Source organism: Pinus tabuliformis, chromosome 9 (assembly GCF_031772625.1).
Source record: "Pinus tabuliformis cultivar Carrire ecotype Pingquan chromosome 9, CPIR1, whole genome shotgun sequence".
Taxonomy (NCBI): domain Eukaryota; kingdom Viridiplantae; phylum Streptophyta; class Pinopsida; order Pinales; family Pinaceae; genus Pinus; species Pinus tabuliformis.
Window position 1 is genome coordinate 1,993,170,306 of NC_142307.1, and position 20,155 is coordinate 1,993,190,460.

The 20,155-nt window shown below is 38.2% G+C and overlaps 1 protein-coding gene across 1 annotated transcript in view; it reads right to left on the reverse strand.

Moving 5' to 3' along the window:
* Window positions 1-475: 475 nt before the first annotated feature.
* LOC149157025 (IAA-amino acid hydrolase ILR1-like 1) overlaps window positions 476-20,155 on the reverse strand; it is a 97,140-nt gene continuing 77,460 nt past the window's right edge. Inside the window, exons 4-5 of the mRNA XM_089438994.1 lie at window positions 1,318-1,446; window positions 476-1,092 (exon numbers count right to left, since the gene is read on the reverse strand). Of these exons, the coding sequence (XP_089295120.1) occupies window positions 685-1,092; window positions 1,318-1,446 (537 nt within the window). The 3' untranslated portion in view covers window positions 476-684. The remainder of the gene's footprint in view (window positions 1,093-1,317; window positions 1,447-20,155) is intronic.

Consider the following 20,155-nt stretch of genomic DNA (forward strand, 5'->3'; position numbering starts at 1 on the left):
AACCATGATTAAGCCATTGCTTTTCGTATGTAGTATCTAATAACATTGATGGATATTAGTCATATAAGCAATTCAAAATGCTATGATATATAGTTAAATAATAATAATAATAATAACAACAACAATAATAGCATACACCAAATTAGTGTCTCAAGACTGAAACCCCTTTCTGTGGGACAAAGGACCCCTCTCCACGCAACAACTTGACTACTAAAACCTATAGAGTTGTACCTAATTTACTCCTTCGAGTGAACTGATAGCATCATATATCTAAAAATTGTCATAACAATCTATAGCAATCCATAACCTACGATTGTCTAGGCTAGTCACTAAACTATCCGCGTTTCTCAGTTGCACTCGTTACAACTCCTTCCACCTCTAATATGCTTTAAAGTTCCGACATAACAAATAGTGGGGCTCATGCCAGGATTTTAGATTGTTAAATAGAGGTGGGATAAACCCGCCATCTTTCCAATACAAAACAAAGTGAGCCGTCAAACAATGTACATAACGCTGTTACACAAAATACATAAATATGATATTTCAGCTCACTTGTAACTGAGCAGATCTACTCTACCTTTACATGCGAAAACATGAAAATTTATTTACAATATTGGAATATTCTTGAGATTCCTTTCCCTAAAGTCTAAATTGGTGTTAATTCAAGTCCTTTATCTGAATTCACTATAATATGTTAGTGTCCGCTACTGAAGATTGAGAAGGCCTAGAGTTGCCTTCATTAAGGTACCTTTCAGCTAAGGCAGCATGCATCGCAGCACCAAGTGGGAGAACATTTTCATCAATGGTGAATAGAGAAGTGTGTGGTGCATGTATTGATCCACTTGTCTCGTCTTTCATTCCAAAGATAAAAAAGCCTGCAGGTATAACCTCGGTATAAAAAGCAAAGTCTTCTCCAGCCATGAGAGGAGTTATAATTTTTAGATTATGTGCACCAAATAGATCAGCTGCAACTTTGCAAACATGATCATGCATAATCTGGTCATTCACAGTTGGAGGAATAAATGGATACTCCTTTTCTAAGAATTCCACAGTTGCAGTGCACCTCTGAACAAGAGATTGACCTACAATAATCTGTAATAGTTTGACATGTCAGATCACATTTATGATTTCTCTCTAGTTAATAGAATGAAAAAAGACTTAGTAAAACAATCTTCAAAGAATGAACTTTAAAAATGAGAAAAATAGGAGCTTCTCCAGCCATTGAGAGTCAGCCCCATGTACATTTAAAGAAAATATTCCGGAAAGAAAACTGATTTAAAAATTAACAAATATTTGGTATGGAAATTTTGTTTGTACCTCCTCTATTCTTTGCTTAAGGTTATAAAAGCTCTCATTTGAGAAAGCACGAAAAGTGCCACTTATAGTAACCGAGTCTGGGATCACATTGAATGCATCACCTCCACGACTTGTAGTCACTGTTACCACCTATAAAATGGAAAAATAGGAAACAATTTACTAAAAGCCTCGAAACAATGTTACATTTGTATTAATAAGTATACCACATTCAAATTTCCAGTTTGTTGTTTATTCAAATCACCACATATAATCTAGAATTTACTGCATATATTAGGAACAACAAACAACTGCATATAAAATCTAAATTTTACTGCATATATTACGAACTACAGACAAGTTAGAGCACAATTTTTGACAAATTATGACAGATTTTGACATGTCGAGACACATCTACATGCATTTTTTTGGCGCATTGAGTGTTGGGACACACACATGTGGGAGAGTGTCCAACACGTGGAACATGCATTTGACACAAAACATATGTACCACACGTGTTGAATACATAAGACCAGTGTGTCCACAAATCAATGTCTGACACACATGCCCTATCCAACGCTTCATGTTGCTTAGGTTGCAAAAAAGTACTTAAAAGAAAGTTGCTCCCTTGAAAAACAGAGGGCACACAAATGCAGTAACCCTGATATATCTATATACACACACAATACTGTCATGGACCCTGATGTTCAATATTTCAGGGTTCGTAAAAATTTTCCTATGTACTGTAACTAAATTCAGAAGTCACAACCTTATCACTCGCATAAGTCACATGGAGCAACACTAACTTCAGATCCATGTCTTCATAGGCAATACAAGACACTTTGACAGCGATCATTGTTGCAGATTATAGAGTAGACACATAGAACACAAAGAACACTCAAGTCCTTTTGATGATCCATTAAAAGTTAAAACGAATCTCAAAGATTTAGCAATTCGCATATGGTTACCTTAGAACTACAGTTTTAGGTGCTTGAATTATAACTTAGCAGTGAGAATTTGCATCCAACTCCATCCCGTTTCATTTTTATCATGCTAAAATGTGGGCATAGTTAGTGAACTTATATCATTCTAAAGATATCAGAAAGCTGCTATAGCCTTAATACTAACAATCAGTTCCTATTGCTTAGAGTTTGTTTTGCATTGTTTTAACTTCTAACATAGTGAGAATTCGCATCCAACTCCATCCCGTTTTATTTTTATCATGCTAAAATGTGGCATAGTTAGCCAACTTATATCATTCTAAATATATCAGCAAGCTGCTATAGCCTCAATACTAACAATCAGTTCCTATTGCTTAGAGTTTGTTTTGCACTAACATTGTTTTAACTTTTAACTTCTAACATTGTTGTTATCGTCCTCTTTTATGTTTACAACATACTCATGCAATATGTCACTAGTATCTGTAATGTCCCAAATACAAATTTAGCATAAGATTGTTTATGCCGTTATTTCAATAAACAAATTTCTCAAAATGGACCATCAAATCAACAGAAAACTGTAAATATATAAACTGCAATCTCATAATAGGCAATAAACACATGTAGGAAATCTCAGTTTTATTTATATAAATATAAAACTGATTTTACCAAAATAGGAGAATAGCTGAGATGGGATCCTCCAAACTGGATCTAGCCAAACTGGATCCAACCTCTGAATATATCTGCTACAACACTGGATCTGGCCATTGAACTGCAACTGATAAATACCCCTGTGAACTCTAAATGAATTCACCAAGGGAAGAGATGGGTTCTCACCCACTCTCACTAAACACCCGAGGGTTTTCGTCTTGGAGCTACAACTAAAGTTGGGAACTCCCGGTTCTCCAAACCTCTCCATAAGAAAAGAAATGCTCACCTCAAGCATATCTCAAATGATCTTCTCCTCCTTTTAAAGACTCCATAGATAGATCTTCAAGCCTCTAGAAGCATCTTATTTTATTATTTTATTATTATTCTAAAAGCTCCTCTCTTGACTTTATCTTAAGTGACCTTTTAATTTTATTTTATTTCACTTAAGTCATTTTTGACCTTTTCTCCTTCAATTAATTTTTTTTCCCCTTTTAATTAAATGACTAATTAAAGTCATTTTTAATCTCGGAAAATGGTAAATCACCCACCATGCTATCTCCAACCACTAGAAGTCACTTCTCAACATCTCATCACGTAGATCTTCTCGTTCTGGTTCCAATGAGCTATTACAATGAGGTATTCCATCAAATATTCCTTCTGGAATGCCACCTCAATCGTAAATTAATTAAGTTAGGCCCGGTAATAACCCCGTTTTATGAAAGTTGTCGGAACCCGACAACACATGAGACAAGTTGTGCGGATGATGGCATATGCCAAGCGAAAGCCATCGGATCCCATAAAAATTCCTCAAAACTCCTCTGAAACCCCAGATGATATAATCCTGCTCCTACAACCTAGCCATCACGTACACTAGAAACCCATCCTAGCAGAGTATTATAGAGGAAAATAAAGATGGGGACATGAAAAATCCTTCTGCCCCAAGATTGCTTTGCCCTCAAGCAATCTGTACCTATCCATTGTAGAGGCACCTACAAACTAATACTAGGATCCCATATGGACCACTGAACCACATCATGCCTCCATGCAATCCAAACATAAATGGATTCCCCAATACATGGATCCCAATCCCACCATGGCCAATCATCATCCATGTCCCATGGCTCTAACTATGTCCTCACTCTGGCCATAGATGTTGCTCCACCAGTAGAATACCAACTCATCACCCCTCTCCAATCCAACCTCTAGCATAGGTCGAGGTCAACCCTAATCTGTTGATGTTGGGCCAGTGCTAATGGTATATCAATGAACTATTGATCCACATCTCACTGCCCACTGAAACATGCAATAACCCTCTCACCTAAGGGCCCCTACTGCACACTGCCCCTGAATAAAAATATCGCTCCATCAATAGGATACCAACTCATGATCTCCCGCCAATCCAATGCATGGACACGTGTATGGAACAAGCTTACTATGTTGATGCTAGTCCATGCTCAACCCATGCTGCTCTACCTGATCAATCAATAATATTTGTCTAAGAAATCCTACCCCTCTCTATAATGGGAAAAAGTGGGCAAGATGTATTGCAAACCCTATCTATGTACTCCTGGAGATGAATGTTGCCTTAGAGTACTGCAACTCTATTAGCTACATATGCATCCTTCTGCTCCTCACCAATGGTTGGTCCAAAAGATGGTTGTTCATCCTCCTCTATCATGGGCTCAACATGAACCTCCAATTGGCTCTCCACAAACGGCTCATCATGCATATTGTGCATATCATCCTCCTCAACTGACTCATGCTCCTCTATGTGCTCTCCATGTTGAATCACCAATCCCTCATCTCGCCAGTCTGCTCCCTAATCCTCTTCCCCTATGAAAACAATCTGTTGCTTATCAATCTCCTCTACCAAACATGGTTGCAACCCTGAGCTATTGTCAACAAACTCCCCATGACTGCTCATTCTCCTTAGAGGTATCCTCGTAAGAACCCATGGACTCAAGTTTAAAAGAAGAATCCTCATCCTAAAAGTCAGAAGGAACCTCCTAACCTACCTTTGCCATCCCCTTTGTGTCACTTATGCATGAGTGGTCGGGTCCCCAAGATTTCCTGCAGATGAAGCAAAGACCCTCCTCCTTAGATCATTCTTGTTGCATGCTCCACCAATCCTAAGCAAATCCTCCTTAGTCAATTTTCTTCTAAACAGTCTAATGTTTTGCTCAACCAACATTTCCGCTAGTTCATAAGTAGCAGGTGAGACCAATTGTTCCCTCCAAATGGCCAACAATCTAGACTACAACTCCCTGCAAATGGCATCATGACCTCCTGTTGACTACTCTGTGTCAACTACCCTATAGCAATACACATTTTTCAAAGCATTACATCATGTTCAAGCAGTTAAACATCCAGAGATCATCATCATCTTTCAGCATTTTTGTCAAAAATTGTAATCCAAATTCTGCAGCCCTGTATGGCCATTGTAAAAATTATTTTAGTATGACTATAAAGCCATGTAAAAACATCTAGGTAAGCCTTTGATTCTTCGCAAAGAGTTTCACTCTAGGGATTTTTTTACCCTCCACCAATTATTTGCGTTTTCTAACTTAAATAATTCGCAGATTTTTTCTCCCACACATACCCCAAAGCTAAAGTGGGGCTCGATGGTAAGGTCTTAGGCGTAGTCCTAGCGTTATCGAGACTATGTAAATTCTCATACTAGATCATCTGTCATGTGTCACAGAGTTTGGTTTTGTCTAAAGGTCATCCTTTAGTTATTAAAATTCCCCTTTTGTATGGGATGTCTTTAGTTATTTGATGTTAAAAAAGTGTTGTCTATAATTATTTTTGGTGGATGATTAATCCTAGACATCATTGCCTAAATATTTTTTAGACCCACTCTGAGGGTGAAAATGTGTTTAATCCCCTCTAGAGTCATTTAATTTATTTGCTGGCAAAAAATTACCTACAAAATGGTCAAAAAATTAAAATGAGAGAAAATAAAAATTCTCTCCAAATGGAAAAACGAATTTTCAGAGGAAATTGACTTTCTCAAGGAAGATTAAATTTGAAGGACTCATTTCCAAGGCAGAAAAATCCCACAAAGAATTTCTTGCACCAGAAGAAATAATTTCTCAAGGAAAATCGATTTTCTGGGTCCAAGTGGTTAAAAAAATGAGGGGATTTCGAGGAAAGCAATTAGAAAATATTTTTGAGGCTCTCTATCAAAGGAAAAGAATGGTTTTTTAAGAAAAATCAAACTTTTACACCATGGTGATTAATTGAAAGGAGATTTTTCAAGCTGAAAAAATTTGAAAAATTTGTTTTTTTGACCGGGATCAAAGCCTTCATCAAGGAATTCGAATTTTTCTTCAAGATCAAGGGACGAGATTAAATTTTGACATGGATCAAACATCAACTAGTTGTTATTCTCCAGGATCAAGTCAAATTTGTGCACTTCCTTGGACCTAACTGTTTTCCTCTTGGAGGGAGATCTACATCTCTCTTTTTTCTATAAATTGAGTCTAAGGCTCCTCATTGTGGACATCTTTCGATGGTGTAATTGGCTCTAGAAGCTCTGTAATTTTTTTTCTGGAATAATAAAGGAAATTTTTTTGGAGTTCATTGATGGTGGTGTTTCTCTCCTATATCTTATGGTATTTTTTTTTTGGATGCTATTCTTAATGCTCTACTGAATAATTTTTCAAGAGTTGTTATTTCTTTAGCCAATTGTGGAATAACTTATTGCACAAGTATCTTGCATTGGTTATTAGCATTAGAGAAACAAATTTAATTTGATTGATCTAGCATCTCTAGATCTTGAAAATTATTTTGCTATCTAATCTCTAGTGATCTAACATACTGATTTTAAGTGTGTAGAGATCTTTTTCATATCCAGATCTTCGGTGTGAGAGGAAGTCTTCAGTTGGACCAGCCAACTCCCAAGACATAAGATCTGAAAAACCTACTTTGATTGAATTTCCAAGACTTATCTAACGATTTGTTTTGCAGAGATCCAAGCTATGGCCCATCTCTAAAAAATTATTTCACCCATCTATTTCTATTTATTTGTGCATTAAATGAATAGATCTGCTAATTAGAGCTATAAATTATTGTAAAATTTTGTAGATAAATTATAAATAATTCTTCTCGCCCTTGTATATATTTTTCTTCTTTGTATATATAGCCATTTGGGGTTTCGAGTTTTGTTTTCCTCATGTGTCTGAATATAAATTATTGTAAAATTTTGTAGATAAATTATAAATAATTCTTCTTGCCCTTGTATATATTTTTCTTCTTTGTATATATAGCCATATGGGTTTCGAGTTATGTTTTCCTCATGTGTTTGAATATAAGCAGCGTAGGGTTTATAGTTTTATTTTGTTTGCAAGTCACTTCATCAAGGACTAAAGGGAGTTGAGTAGGAAGAGGGCTTCTAGCCCTCACCTAGCCTAGACAACTGGGGTCTTGTGCCCAACATCACATATTTTTGGAGGGTCATTGCGCCTTTGATATTTCTTCTTCAAGGCCGCAAGCCATAGAGGGCCTTCTAGCATCTCAAAAGAGGAGAATTTTAATATAAAATTTGGGTTTAGGCTTGTTAAAATTTTGTTGCATATCTTTAACCTAGTCACAAGCCTAATAGGCCTCGTTTCTCATTAATCTAACCCTCATTTGTTTTGCAGAGGCTGATCATTTGTTTGCAGGGTTTTCTCAAGGGTCTGGTGCCAAATTTGTGGCTCAAGAATTTTATTTCTTACTCTCCTAAGGAGTTGCAAGCCTATTACCCTTATATTTGCTAGGTCGCAAGGGTTTGGGGGACTTGTTCTCACATAGAATTCAATTTTTTTATGTAGGTGTTTTTGTTTAAGAAATTTGCAAATATTTTTTGTAATTTTTTCTGACTTGGGTTGGCTTTTGCAAGCATATAGAATATTTTTTTGGCTCAAGATCTGATTTGGTTGGCCGCTAGGATCTTTGGCCATTTTAGGCCTTGTCGCAGACATATTGAGGCTTATTTTCCCTAGCCGCAAGCCTAATAGGGCTTGGAACTTATTGCTTCTGATTTTACAACTAACCCTTGACATCTTGCAAGCCTATATTCACATCTTCAAGGGATTTTACCACTAATCTTTGGCTTGTGACTAGCCTTTTTGAAACTGACTGTTCGAAATCACCTTTGGAAGCTACCCACAGGGTTATTGAGGCCTCTCTTGGCCTAGCCACTGTTGAAAATGTAATTAGTGTCAGTGTTCATAATTATATTTAAAATGTGTATGTCAAAAGAAAAAAAAAAAAGAAATTTTATTATTAAATAAATTGACTTATTAAAGCATGGGTTTCATGCTTGGGTCAATTGTGTTTAGGTCAAAGTCTCTATTGAAGACTTCTAGGGTTTATGTCAAGTGTCCTTGTCCATGTCATAATGTAAAGAACTCTTCTTGGGATTTATGTCAAGAAAGAAAATTTATTTTATTGTGAAATAGGTCAATTAGGCCTCCTCCACCAAGTCAGCCTCAAGAAAGGACAAGTCGGCCTCAACAAGGGAATTCGACCTCACAAACTCACTATATATTGGAGCAACTCGACTCATTTGGAAGCACATCTCACACAAGTTCGAATTGTAGTAGCTGGGAGCAGAAAAAGTGTGAAGTTCAAGAAGGAAGCTACAATCGAAGCTTTTGGGTTTCTCTCTCTCTCCCATATGCAACGAAATTCTTAAGCTGCATCAACGCTGGAAACTGCATCGACTCTATGAAGCTACATTTAGGTTGAAGCTATGAAGCTGCATCGAAGTTGTGAAGCTGCTAGCCTGAAGCTACTAAAGTTGTTAAGATCAAAACTGCAGTCCTAAAGTTGGGCCGAAGTTCTAAAGTTGGGGGTCGAAATTTTGGGTTGAAGTTGCATTTGAGAAGCTGGCGCTTGGTAATTTTGGAAGAGATTATATATCAGAAGGAAGAGATGACTTGGTGGAGGAGGAAGGTCTTTTGTCTAGGATTTTGGTCTATATCGATTTGAATCTACTGAAAGAAGAGTTCTAACTGGGTTTTCCCCTATAAAGGGGTTTTAGCCCTGGCTGAGTTCCTACATCTAGTGTCCATGATCGTCATGTTTTTGCTTTGATGATTGTTTGTTGAAAAGAAGATAAAGGAAGAACATAAAGAAGCTAATAAGAACATAATAATATCACAAGTAATTATCAACATAAGAAAATATTTATGCCTTTCTAATTTTCTAACATGGTATCAGAGTTGAGGTAAAGAAGGAAAAACGCAGGGTGAAGATCTATTAAAGAAAAAGAGATCAAAGAAGGGCCATTAAAGAAAAATATCATATAAAGAGACAAGCCTATTATCTCCAGGAACTATGACAAACTCAATGAAGGGAGAAAACAAACTAGAAGGAGCCTCCAACAATAGGGCCTGGAAAAAGAGGATAGACCTCATTCTTGAAAAGAACAAAGTTTTGAATCTCGTTCAAGGAAAATCCAAGAAGCCTACAGATGAATCAAGTGATGCAAAGAAAGCAAAGTTTGAAGAAATCGAAATTATGGCTATGAACCTAATAGTGGATGGAGTTAAGGATAACCTAATTCCATACATATCCAACATAAATTCCGCTCAATAAATGTATCAATATATTCACAATCAAGAACAATGGTCAAATAGCAAGCCTCTAGAATAAACTAAGAATAGTTAAGATGACAAATGATGATATTGTTTCATCATATTTTATAAGGATATCAAGAATCAGAGATGAACTCCAAGCAATAGATAAAGTTGTCCCAAAAAGGAGCTCGTAATTACTGCCCTTCTAGGACTACCAAAATCTTGGAGTGCCTTTGCATCGATACTTAACAGTTGGAAGGATACTCCACATTTGAACAAATGTGGAATGCATGTAATCAAGAAGAAGCCAGAATATCGTTAGTAAACAAGAAGGAGGAAGAAGAAAACACCTCGAATGCCTATTCTGCTCATCACAAGAAGAAGGGAACCTTCAAGAAGTTCAAAGGACCAAAGAAGAAAGTGGACCTATCTAAGATTGATACAAAAGCCATTGTCCAGAGAATCCAAGAAATAAGAAGAAAGAGAGGGAACATGCGAATGTTGTTGATGAAGATCCACCTAAGAACATTAAGAGTGAAGAATTAGAAGTCAAGGACTTATACTACTAAGTCCTCTCTCTCTCACATAGCTCTCTTACTCTTTTATTTTTGTTTTCAATTGTTTTCCTTTATGTTTTGATTTCTAAAGTTTATAGGTCTAACATGTCTTGTTAGAAGATTTTTTATTTTTATAAAGTTATAGGTATCCCTCAAAAGGATTGGGTTAAGAGGGAACCTCCACCATTTTACCAAAAGATAAGTATTTTGTTATTGGTTCCATCTTTTCATGTTTGGTTTCCTCCTTACATCAAGACTTGTTTGTATTGTATACTAATAACCTTTCTCTTCATATTTTCCTTGGCTAGGAGAGTTTGTTGATTGCTCAAGGGTTATGGAGGAAACTTCAAAGGATAGATTTGAACCATGAAAGAAGTTCTATTCAAGCTCGTTAAGATTTGATGTCCTACAAGGATTGTTAAAGAACAACTCAAAGGTATGCCTTAGACTATAAACGTTGTTATAAGGTTCCCTTCATAAAAAGTTATGTTCATTCTATTTAAATTTGCTTTACATTACTGACATGGTTATGTCTAGGGTTTTGAATCACAAGGATCCTTGTTAGGGTGATTAATCATTAGATTGAATCTACCCTCATTATATTATCATTCTTGTGGAACCCAAAAAAGGTTCATTGTAAAACCCTAACCTAAGGGTATGTCAATGCTAATATTGAAACCCTAGTCTACTTAGCATTGCAGATGAAATCTAGAATTCCTATTCTTTTGCTATTTTGGAATTGTTATAGAAACCCTAGATCTTTAGGGTTTCATAATTTAGGGTTTATGAACTAAACATGTGTAATATCTATAGTAAGGTCCTATGAATGAATCCCTAGGTACTTGTTGTATGATCGAAACCCTAGCTTGATCAAAATTGTTATATGGCTAACTCTTAGGTATTGATGTTTGTAGATATCGGTGTGAATTGCTAGTGCATGAAATCCTAGATATGTATTTGCAAGTATGCTGACCTAATTATTGATGCTCATAAATTGTGAATTCTAGGGTTTGTAACGAAGCCCTAGTAATTGATATTCTAGGATATAATAATATTGTTTTCCGATATGATTTAGTTTTGGTGATAAAATCAGGGTTTGCAAACAAACCTTAGTAGTGTCTAACATTGTTGAAACCTTAGATGCATGATAGGATTGTTATTAATATCCAAGGCTTTGCATCTCAAAGTTGGAATCTAGGGTTTGCAGTAAATCATAATAGAGTCTGTCATATCTCTGAAAGTAATATTGAGGTCCTAGATAGAATAAGACTAATTTATTGATTGAGTTGCTTTATATTATAGTCAAAGGGTTTTTGACAATAACCCTAGCAAGAAGTATGTGTTTATTGTTAATCATGAACCTAACTAGGTGTTTTATGTCTAAAGTCTAATTGCTTCCATTATATTGACATGATTCTGATATAGTTAACTTCATGCTTTTTTATTTGGTTGTACTTGTTGTTTAAGTTGTACAGGTACATAATCTTCAAGATGTTGGAGATGTTCGTAAAATTGACTTGATAATATTGGTGAGCATGATAAAGGAATCTATGATGATAATTGCAATATTGTAAGAAGGAATGAAGCCATGATAAGTTCTTCGATGTTATATAAAAAGTAAGCATGGTTAGAAGAAAAGAGTACATCTCCCCAATTAAGAGGTAGGGCATATTATGATGGTCATGATGGATGCCTTCAAGAAAAACATCAGAAAATAAATGAAAGTACTACAATGTATTGAGGATGTCTCAATGTTGCTGAAGAAATGAAAGAAGAAAAGCTTTCGACTAGTTGCATATGAATAACTTGACATAAGTGGCATCAGGATGATTGAGGGCCCCAAAGGTTTGTGTTTACTTGTATATGTATATTTGAAAGTTTATTGTTGATTAGGTTAGTGTTTTAACAGGTAAATCTCTCCATGAAGAAGGATGAATACTTAGGAAGCATGCTTGGAAAAATGGATATATCTAGTTTATTAGGGAGAGATGAAGCATCTAATGGTGGACGCTTGGGAGGACATTTGGTCGGCCTATTTGTGTTTGATGTCTAGATCTCGAAGAGGGGGGGGTGGCGTTGGTCTTGGAGCTTTGACCTTGGATACGCACCTAGATCCTTGGGTTGATGGTTAGTTAGTAAGCCTAATGGTACCTAGACTGGATGAAAGCTTTAGTCCACTTAGTCCTACCCGAATAGATTACCCTGGTCAAGAATCTAGTTCGCAACACTGAGTGTCTAGAACTCTTCGTAGTTCATTTTGGACATCTTCCATGTACCTTTATAAATATAGGAAATTATAAATAACTCCCTAGTTAAAAGAGAGTGTTGAAGAATGTAACTAGTGTCGGTTTTCATAATTATATTTAAAATGTATTTGTCAAAAGAAATAAAAAGAAATTTTATTTTAAATAGATTGACTTATTAAAGCATGGGTTTCATGCTTGGGTCAATTGATTTTAGGTCAAAGTCTCCATTGAAGACTTCAAGGGTTTATGTCAAGTGTCCTTGTCCATGTCATAATGTAAAGAACCCTTCTTAGGATTTATTTGTTAAAAAAAAAATTATTTTATTGTGAAATATGTCTATTAGGCCTCCTCCACCAAGTTGGCTTCAACAAAGGACAAGTCGGCCTCAACAAGGGAATTCAACCTCACAAACTCACTATATATTGGACCAACTCGACTCATTTGGAAGCACATCTCACACAAGTTCAAATCGCAAGTAGCTGGGAGCAAAAAAAGTGTGGAGTTCAAGAAGGAAGTTGGAATCGATGTTTTGGGTCTCTCTCTCTCTGCCATATGCAACAAAATTTAGAAGTTGCATTGAAGCTGGGAAACAGCATCGAAGTTGTGAAGTTGCATCGAAGATGTGAAGCTGCATCAAAGTCAAAGTTGTGAAGCTGCATCGAAGTTGTGAAGTTGCATCAAGGCCGAAGTCGTGAAGTTGCTAGGTTGAAGCTACTGAAGTTGTTAAGATCGAAACTGCAATCCTAAAGTTGGGCCAAAGTTTTGAAGCTTAGGGTCGAAATTCTGGGTTGAAGCTACATTTGAGAAGAGCTAGCACTTGGTAAATTTAGAAGTCTAACATAAGGAAGAGATGACTTGGTTGAGGAGGAAGGTCTTTTGGTCTAGGCTTTTAGTCTATCTCAATTTGAATCCACTGAAGGAAGAGTTTTGACTGGGTTTTCCCCTATAAAGGGGTTTTAGCCCTGGCTGAGTGCCTACATCTGGTATCCATGATCTTCATGTTTTTGCTTTGATGATTGCTTGATGAAAAGAAGATAAAGGAAGAACATAATAATATCACAAGTAATTATCAAGACAAGAAAATATTTTTGCCTTTCTGATTTTCTAACAGCCGCAAGGCCTTTAGGGTTTGTTCCTTGCCTGTATGATTTAAGGACTAACACATTGTTGTTTGTGGGCTATTTCTCCATCGTTTGAAGGATTTCAAATTAGTTTTGTGGCTAGGGCTTTGGCCTTTGAGTTTTCTTTTTTGACATACCATCTTCTGAAGGGAAGCCACAGGCCTCGGAGGCCTATTTCCTCCTTGTTGTGAGCCTTAAGGAGGGTTGAAAACCTTTCAGGTCAGAAGGATATCCTTTTGAGGGTAATCACAATAAAGTTTAACAATCAGAGGCTTGAAAATAATTAAAATTCATCACACAAATTATCACAAAATTTGATCAAATTTTCTATCCTTTCTCCTTGCTTGGCCATGGGCTCTTTATGACCGATCTCTCTTGGCCGTGGGATTTTCTTGAGGTTTGTTGTAAGTATTTATCTCTGAAGTATATCATTCATTGCCTTTTTCTTTCTGCATTGACACTTGGTAGCTTGAGGAGCAGCCATTGGTAATTCAATTGCTTGTCTTCTTTGTGATCTCCTCAAGGTATTGGGAGGAGCCTCTTCTTCTTCTTCTTCTAGTCTAGACACTAACTCTTTGTTGCTCTCTAGTTAGATTAGAATCTCATTGCTTTAATTAGATCTACCCTTTGAGTTTCATCTTTCATTAATCATTGTTAGTGATCTCATCTATCATTAGTTATTTGTGCTTGTATTCATTCAATTATCACTTGTTCTAATTGCTATATCATATAAGTGAAGATCATCTTAACTAACACTATAAGTAAGGCATTTGATATTATTGTTATCGTTTCATTGAGTAATCCTAAATTGCTTCATTGGTTTATTATTGGAATCTTGTAACCTTGTGTTTTAAAGTGATATTTCATAACCATGGTTAGAAGTGGTATATATTTCTTAGTATCTTACATTGAAGCATATTGCCACTATTGTATCTCTTTGAAACTATCTAATCTCATCATCATTTGCATTAGCATTCTAGTTTAGTTTTGCATTCCTAAAAACTACCTCCAAGCATAAGCTTGGTTGAATAGAGAGATAGGACCACCTTCTTCATCCAATTTGCAAAGCTTGACCCCTGCTCAACGTTAAAATAAGTGACCTTGCAGTTCTCAAGTGGGCAATCCCTTGTAGGAAAGGAGGCACTTGAGTCATTAGAACTCTTGGGGAGGTATTGTTAATGAGGCCTTCGCCTCCTTCCCCAGCAGTTCTCTCTACAACCTTGTGTAAGACTTGCTTCAAAACAAATGAGGAGAAGGATCTCATCTAAACTAGGCATTTAGTTAAAAGAAACCAAGATCTTGCACTTCACATAGATAGGTCTTCCATTCTCTCATCATCATTGATCATTGGTAAACTATAATTGCAAGTTTTACATTATTGTTCTTGTCTCTTCAAGCTTATTGTATTTTCCTTGCAATTGTCCTTTAAAGTTTATAGCTCATATTTTCAATTATCTTGATTTGGTACTAACTCTTCTTGCAGCATTGCTTATCTAGTAGCTTGAAACATCATTTACTATTGTGCAGGTATTTTAGATCTATTCGAGCATTGTTATTAAGGCATTAATCTCTCATTATTTCTTCTCAAGTGTCATATTGATCTAATTGAATCTATCTATCTCACATTGCTCAATTTAATAATTTGACTTCATTTAATCTTAATTCAAGTTACCAAGAGAAGTGATTTCCTTGCCCTTAGATCTCCTAGAACTTGTTGCTCCAATAAGTTTCCCCTTTTCCATCCATCTTTAAGGACTAGCCCCTTTAGCCTGCCTAGGAGAGAGCTTAAACGGAGTGAGTAGGGAGCAGAGTGACAGAACCTACTTTGAGTGTTGCACCTCTAAAATTTACACTTGGTGAGATTGGGATTTTGCCCACATTGAGGTGTACATTTTAGGCGACAACACCTCCCATACATGAAGACAACATGGACTAAATATATGTTTTGGTTGTGTCAAGAATCAGGACGATGTTTCCTAATGCTAAATTGTTATTTTTAGGCAACAATGGTATGTTCTATGCTTTAGAGCAATTTTACTTCATTTTCTTTATTAGCCCAGTATCAAATCAACATGATAGTAAAACGCAGATAGAACATAAACATAAAAAAGTAGAAGACAAGCCAAGACAAGAGGACACAAGATGTGGCACCAGCCAAGGACAAACCCCTAAGTGGGGAAACCCTTGATCAAATGTTCTTTTATTCTTCAATAGTTCAGCAAAGAGAGATAGTACAATTTACAAATCTGATCATTTATAACAGCAGCAAAAGAGCTCTAACCAAAAAAGTCAACGTTGGTCAACAAGGCAAATTTGACGCTCAACGAATCAGTCAACTTCAGCCTCCAAAAAGCAAGATAAAACAGCCCTCAAAACAGTCAAATTCAGCCTAGTCAGAGTCTGGTCAAACAGCGCACCTGCGATCAGCCCTAGTTGCAATCAACGCTGGTCAACAATCAACGTTTAGCCTCGATTTATGTGCCCAAAAATGTGGCCTGCCCAAACAAAGATAGCCCTCACAAAAACACAGTCAAAGGAGGTAAATAAATACGGGTCAATGCTTGGTCAAACTATCCAGAAATTCGGTCTCCTAAAATTTCGCTCTCCTGAAATTTCGGCCTCCTGAAATTTTGCTCTCCTGAAATTTCGCTCTCCTGAAATTTCGGACGTGTGGAGAGAGAGAGAGGCCCAGAAATCCATACCCAATCAATGAGGAGAGAGAGAGAGAGAAGTGTGTAGATGAGTGTGTCCAAATGAGGCTAAGTCACCTTCGATTTATATGCAACATTGAGGATGAATAGAAGTCACTATTGGGCTTCTCAACCTACATAAGTTTGTTGGCCGACCTTGACAATTTGACCATAATCAAAATAAATTCATAACTTCATTTGTACATGTCAGAATTGGATGATCTTTAGATCAATCCTACACCTCTCGAAGAGAGGAATCTAAGAAAAAATATCAGCTGTCATAAATAAGATGACCCATGTGGAGTTTGGCCCTAGTTGCCAATTTTAACATTCCCTCTCAACTAGGGAGAACTCTATCTGCTAATCCATCTGCCAATCTGTACTATCTCTACCATTAATGCACTACTCTGCATTGTTTTGCTTCATTGAACTATGAAGAAGAAGAAGTGATCGAAACTGTATCATTACCATACCATTCTCTACTGACCCGAAGTCAGTCCCAATCAAAGGAGAGTGTGTCATACCACTCTTACTGACCCGAAGTCAGTTCCAATCAAAAGAGAGTGTCTCATACCACTCTTACTGACCCGAAGTTAGTTCCAATTGATCCCAGATCAATATCGGTCATCCTAGCATAGGGAGTACGATAGTACACGATGCGTCCATCAGTAGTACTATGGTCCCTATCCTCATTTCCCTACTCATTGGCCAAATGAGAGGTACTTCCCATGAGTCCCACATGGGTAGGATATCTCAGCAAGAGAAGGATGAACCACTCATCCTGCCTACATGTCGCCAAGGGGTATTGCAGGGGAAGGCTGAACCACTCATCCTGTACACAGCAAACCACTAGGGGAAGGTTGAACCACTCACCCTTTGGTTGCTCATCGCTCCAAGAAGTACCCCAAGCCCCCCGGAGCTCCCAGAGCTTAATGTCCATCTCATATAGGACCCTCATAAGAGGGTCTCACCACGACTCCAAGTCGTTCTCGAAAGGCCAAGGACTTAACCTTCCCCAGGGGCTTTGTCAAAATATCGGCGACCTGCTCATCAGTCTCAATATGATGGAGCCTTATTGCTCCTCGTTGTACCATATCCTGGATAAAGCGGTGCTTGATATCTATATGCTTGGAGCGATCATGAAACATGGGATTCTCTGATAATTGAATCCCACTCTGTTTGTTGCAGAGGATCACGGTGGTATCCAGCACAGCACATGTCCAAACAGATCACAGAGAGCTTCTTCAACGAGACAGCTTCACAGGAGGCCATACTAGCAGCTATGTATTCGGCCTCGACGATGCTCAAGGCAACCGATTTTTGCTTCCTGCTCATCCAGGATATCGAAGCAGAACCCAAAGAAAAACAACATCCAGAAGTGCTCTTGCGATCCACCACACTGTCAGCCCAATCAACATCAGAATAACCATGCAGTCTCACATCTCTAGCAGTGTATCTCAGTCCATGAGTGATTGTGCGTCGAAGATATCTCAGAAGATTCTTGACACCAATCCAATGTATTGTGAAAATTCCAGAATCTAACACATCAGAAACCCCAACTGCAATTACTGATTTAACATCTCCTACTTGTTCTTTGCATTAACAAGTTATTTAATTACATAAACATCCATGTAAACACTATTACAGCCTACACATACATACACATCACGAACTGAAATAAACTGAGACAATAACACAAGGGGCACCGTTATTTTTGGACAATTGTCCCTGGAAAAACCCAATTCGGGAAAACCAGTGCAGCATATAGAGGGTTTGTATTATTAAGCAGATTCTTGAATACAACTAGGGTGCCAGATATGGCTCACCCAACAAAGAAAAATACTAGCAGAAGTACCTTTATTCGGAGACAGATATTCCGACAAATTCAATAACTGGATGATCAAACCCCACAGTGACCCAGTTGTTCCCAGTGCGAAACAGTGATGGCTCCTCCAAGCTCTACGCTAGAACTGCGTCACTCCTCTAGGAGTTGTGTCACCCCAACAGTGAGCCTCCCTTGCTCAGAAAGTCGATTTTGTTGATCTGCTCCTTCTCTACCCCACAGAATCTTCCCAACGCTGCCTCTAAGGGCCTGCGACAACCTCTATGACTTCTGCGTCACCTGCGTCAACCTTCTGCGTTAGCCTTCTGCGGCCTCTGCGTCACCCTCTCAGGGACTGCACTGCTTCTCCCAGTGTTGTTCTGCCTCTCTGCGATGTATTCTTCATCCTCGGACTAAAGTTCCCTTGTCGAACTGCCCCTCACTGCAACTCAGATCACTAGCTCGATTTTCTTAGCAAACCTCGCCCCATAAAAATCGAACTCTTTGATCTCTTCAGTGTCTCTCCAACTAACCCTCAAGCCTCCTCTTATACTTTTCCTATTGATGAATCAACAATAGTGATCTAATTTCTAATCAACGACTAAGATTAAAACAGGCTTGATCCTCGTCACTTAGAACCTTCTCACCCATGTTCTTATTAATACACATTAATATTTTTATTTTCCTAAGTTTAGACTTAGGAACCCATTAAAAATATTAATTATTTTAATAACTCCTCATCCGGGTGGAATTTTTCCAAGCGATTTATGGGTTCTGGAGATCTCGTGTTCTAGGAGGCCTTTGAGCGCCTCAAGAGGGTCATGAGTAGTTGCCCTGTTTTAGCTTTGTCGGATTTCACGCCACCGTTTGTGCTGGAGTGTGATGCTTCTGGTGAGGGAGTTGGGGTTGTGTTGACACAAGGAGGCCATCCTATTGCATTTGAGAGCAGAAAATCGTTGCCCCACAAGCGATTGTACTTTGTTTATGACAAAAAGACATTGGTCGTGATGCATGCGCTAGCCAGGTTCAAAGAGTATCTGGTGGGCAACCGGTTCAAGGTGAAGACTGACCACAACAATCTTCAATTTTTCTTAGAGCAACAGTCATTGCAGGAGAGGCAGCAGAAATGGGTGAGCAAAATCCAGACCTATGACTTTGAGATTGAGTACGTCAAGGGAAAGCAGAACGTAGTGACAGATGCACTCTCTCAGAGGGCCGCGACATTATCTTTGATGGATATCACTCATGATTGGAAGGCTCAACTTTTGGTTGAGTATTCCAAGGATAGACATGGTTGTGAGATACTAGATGGCACACATGGGGACGACAAGTTCAGGGTGATGGATGATGTGATATATTATAAGGACCGAATGTACTTGGTGCCTGAATCCCAGCTCAAGGAGAAGATTATGCAAGCAGCTCATGATTCCCCTCTAGCAAAACACCCTGGGTTCCTTAAGACATATCGTGCCACCAGGGAGTGGTTCTCGTGGCGGGGACTTAAAGGGGATGCATTGAGACATGTACATGAGTGTGTCGTCTGTCAAAAGAATAAGGTGGAGTTATCACGTCCCACAGGATTACTTCAGTCGCTCCCCATTCCGGAGAGGAAGTGGGAGAGTGTGTCCATGGACTTCATCACGGGGCTCGTGGTTGTGCAAGGCGGGATTGTATCTATGTTGTGGTCAATCGATTGACCAAGTTCACTCATTTCTTTGCCATCCCATCAAGATCTCCAGCTTCTCAGGTGGCCGAGTTGTTCTTTAGGGACGTATTCCAGCTACATGGTCTCCCCAAGACCATCATTAGTGACAGGGACAGCCATTTCATGGGGGCTTTCTGGCAAGAGTTGTTCCGGTTGGTGGGGATCGAGCTTACACCCAGCACTAGCTATCACCCACAAACAGATGGACAGACCGAGATTGTGAACAAGTGGCTAGAAGGGTACCTACACAACTATGTGATGGGACAGAAAAGAGCCTGGGTGAGGTGGCTTCATCTGGGAGAGTTCTGCTACAACACCACTTATCACATGTTGATTGGTATGTCCCCTTTTTTAGCACTCAATGGATATGATGCACTTTGTTTTTCTAACATGATATTTGGAGATAGCAGGGCCCCAGGGGCAAGGGATTGTGTTCAAGAGAGCCAGGAGATTCTCCGAGCTCTCGAAGACAACTTACAAGTAGCCCAGAATCAGCAAAAGATGTATGCTGACAGACACAAGGTCGAGAGGCAGTTTGAGGTGGGGGACGTGGTCTACCTACGCTT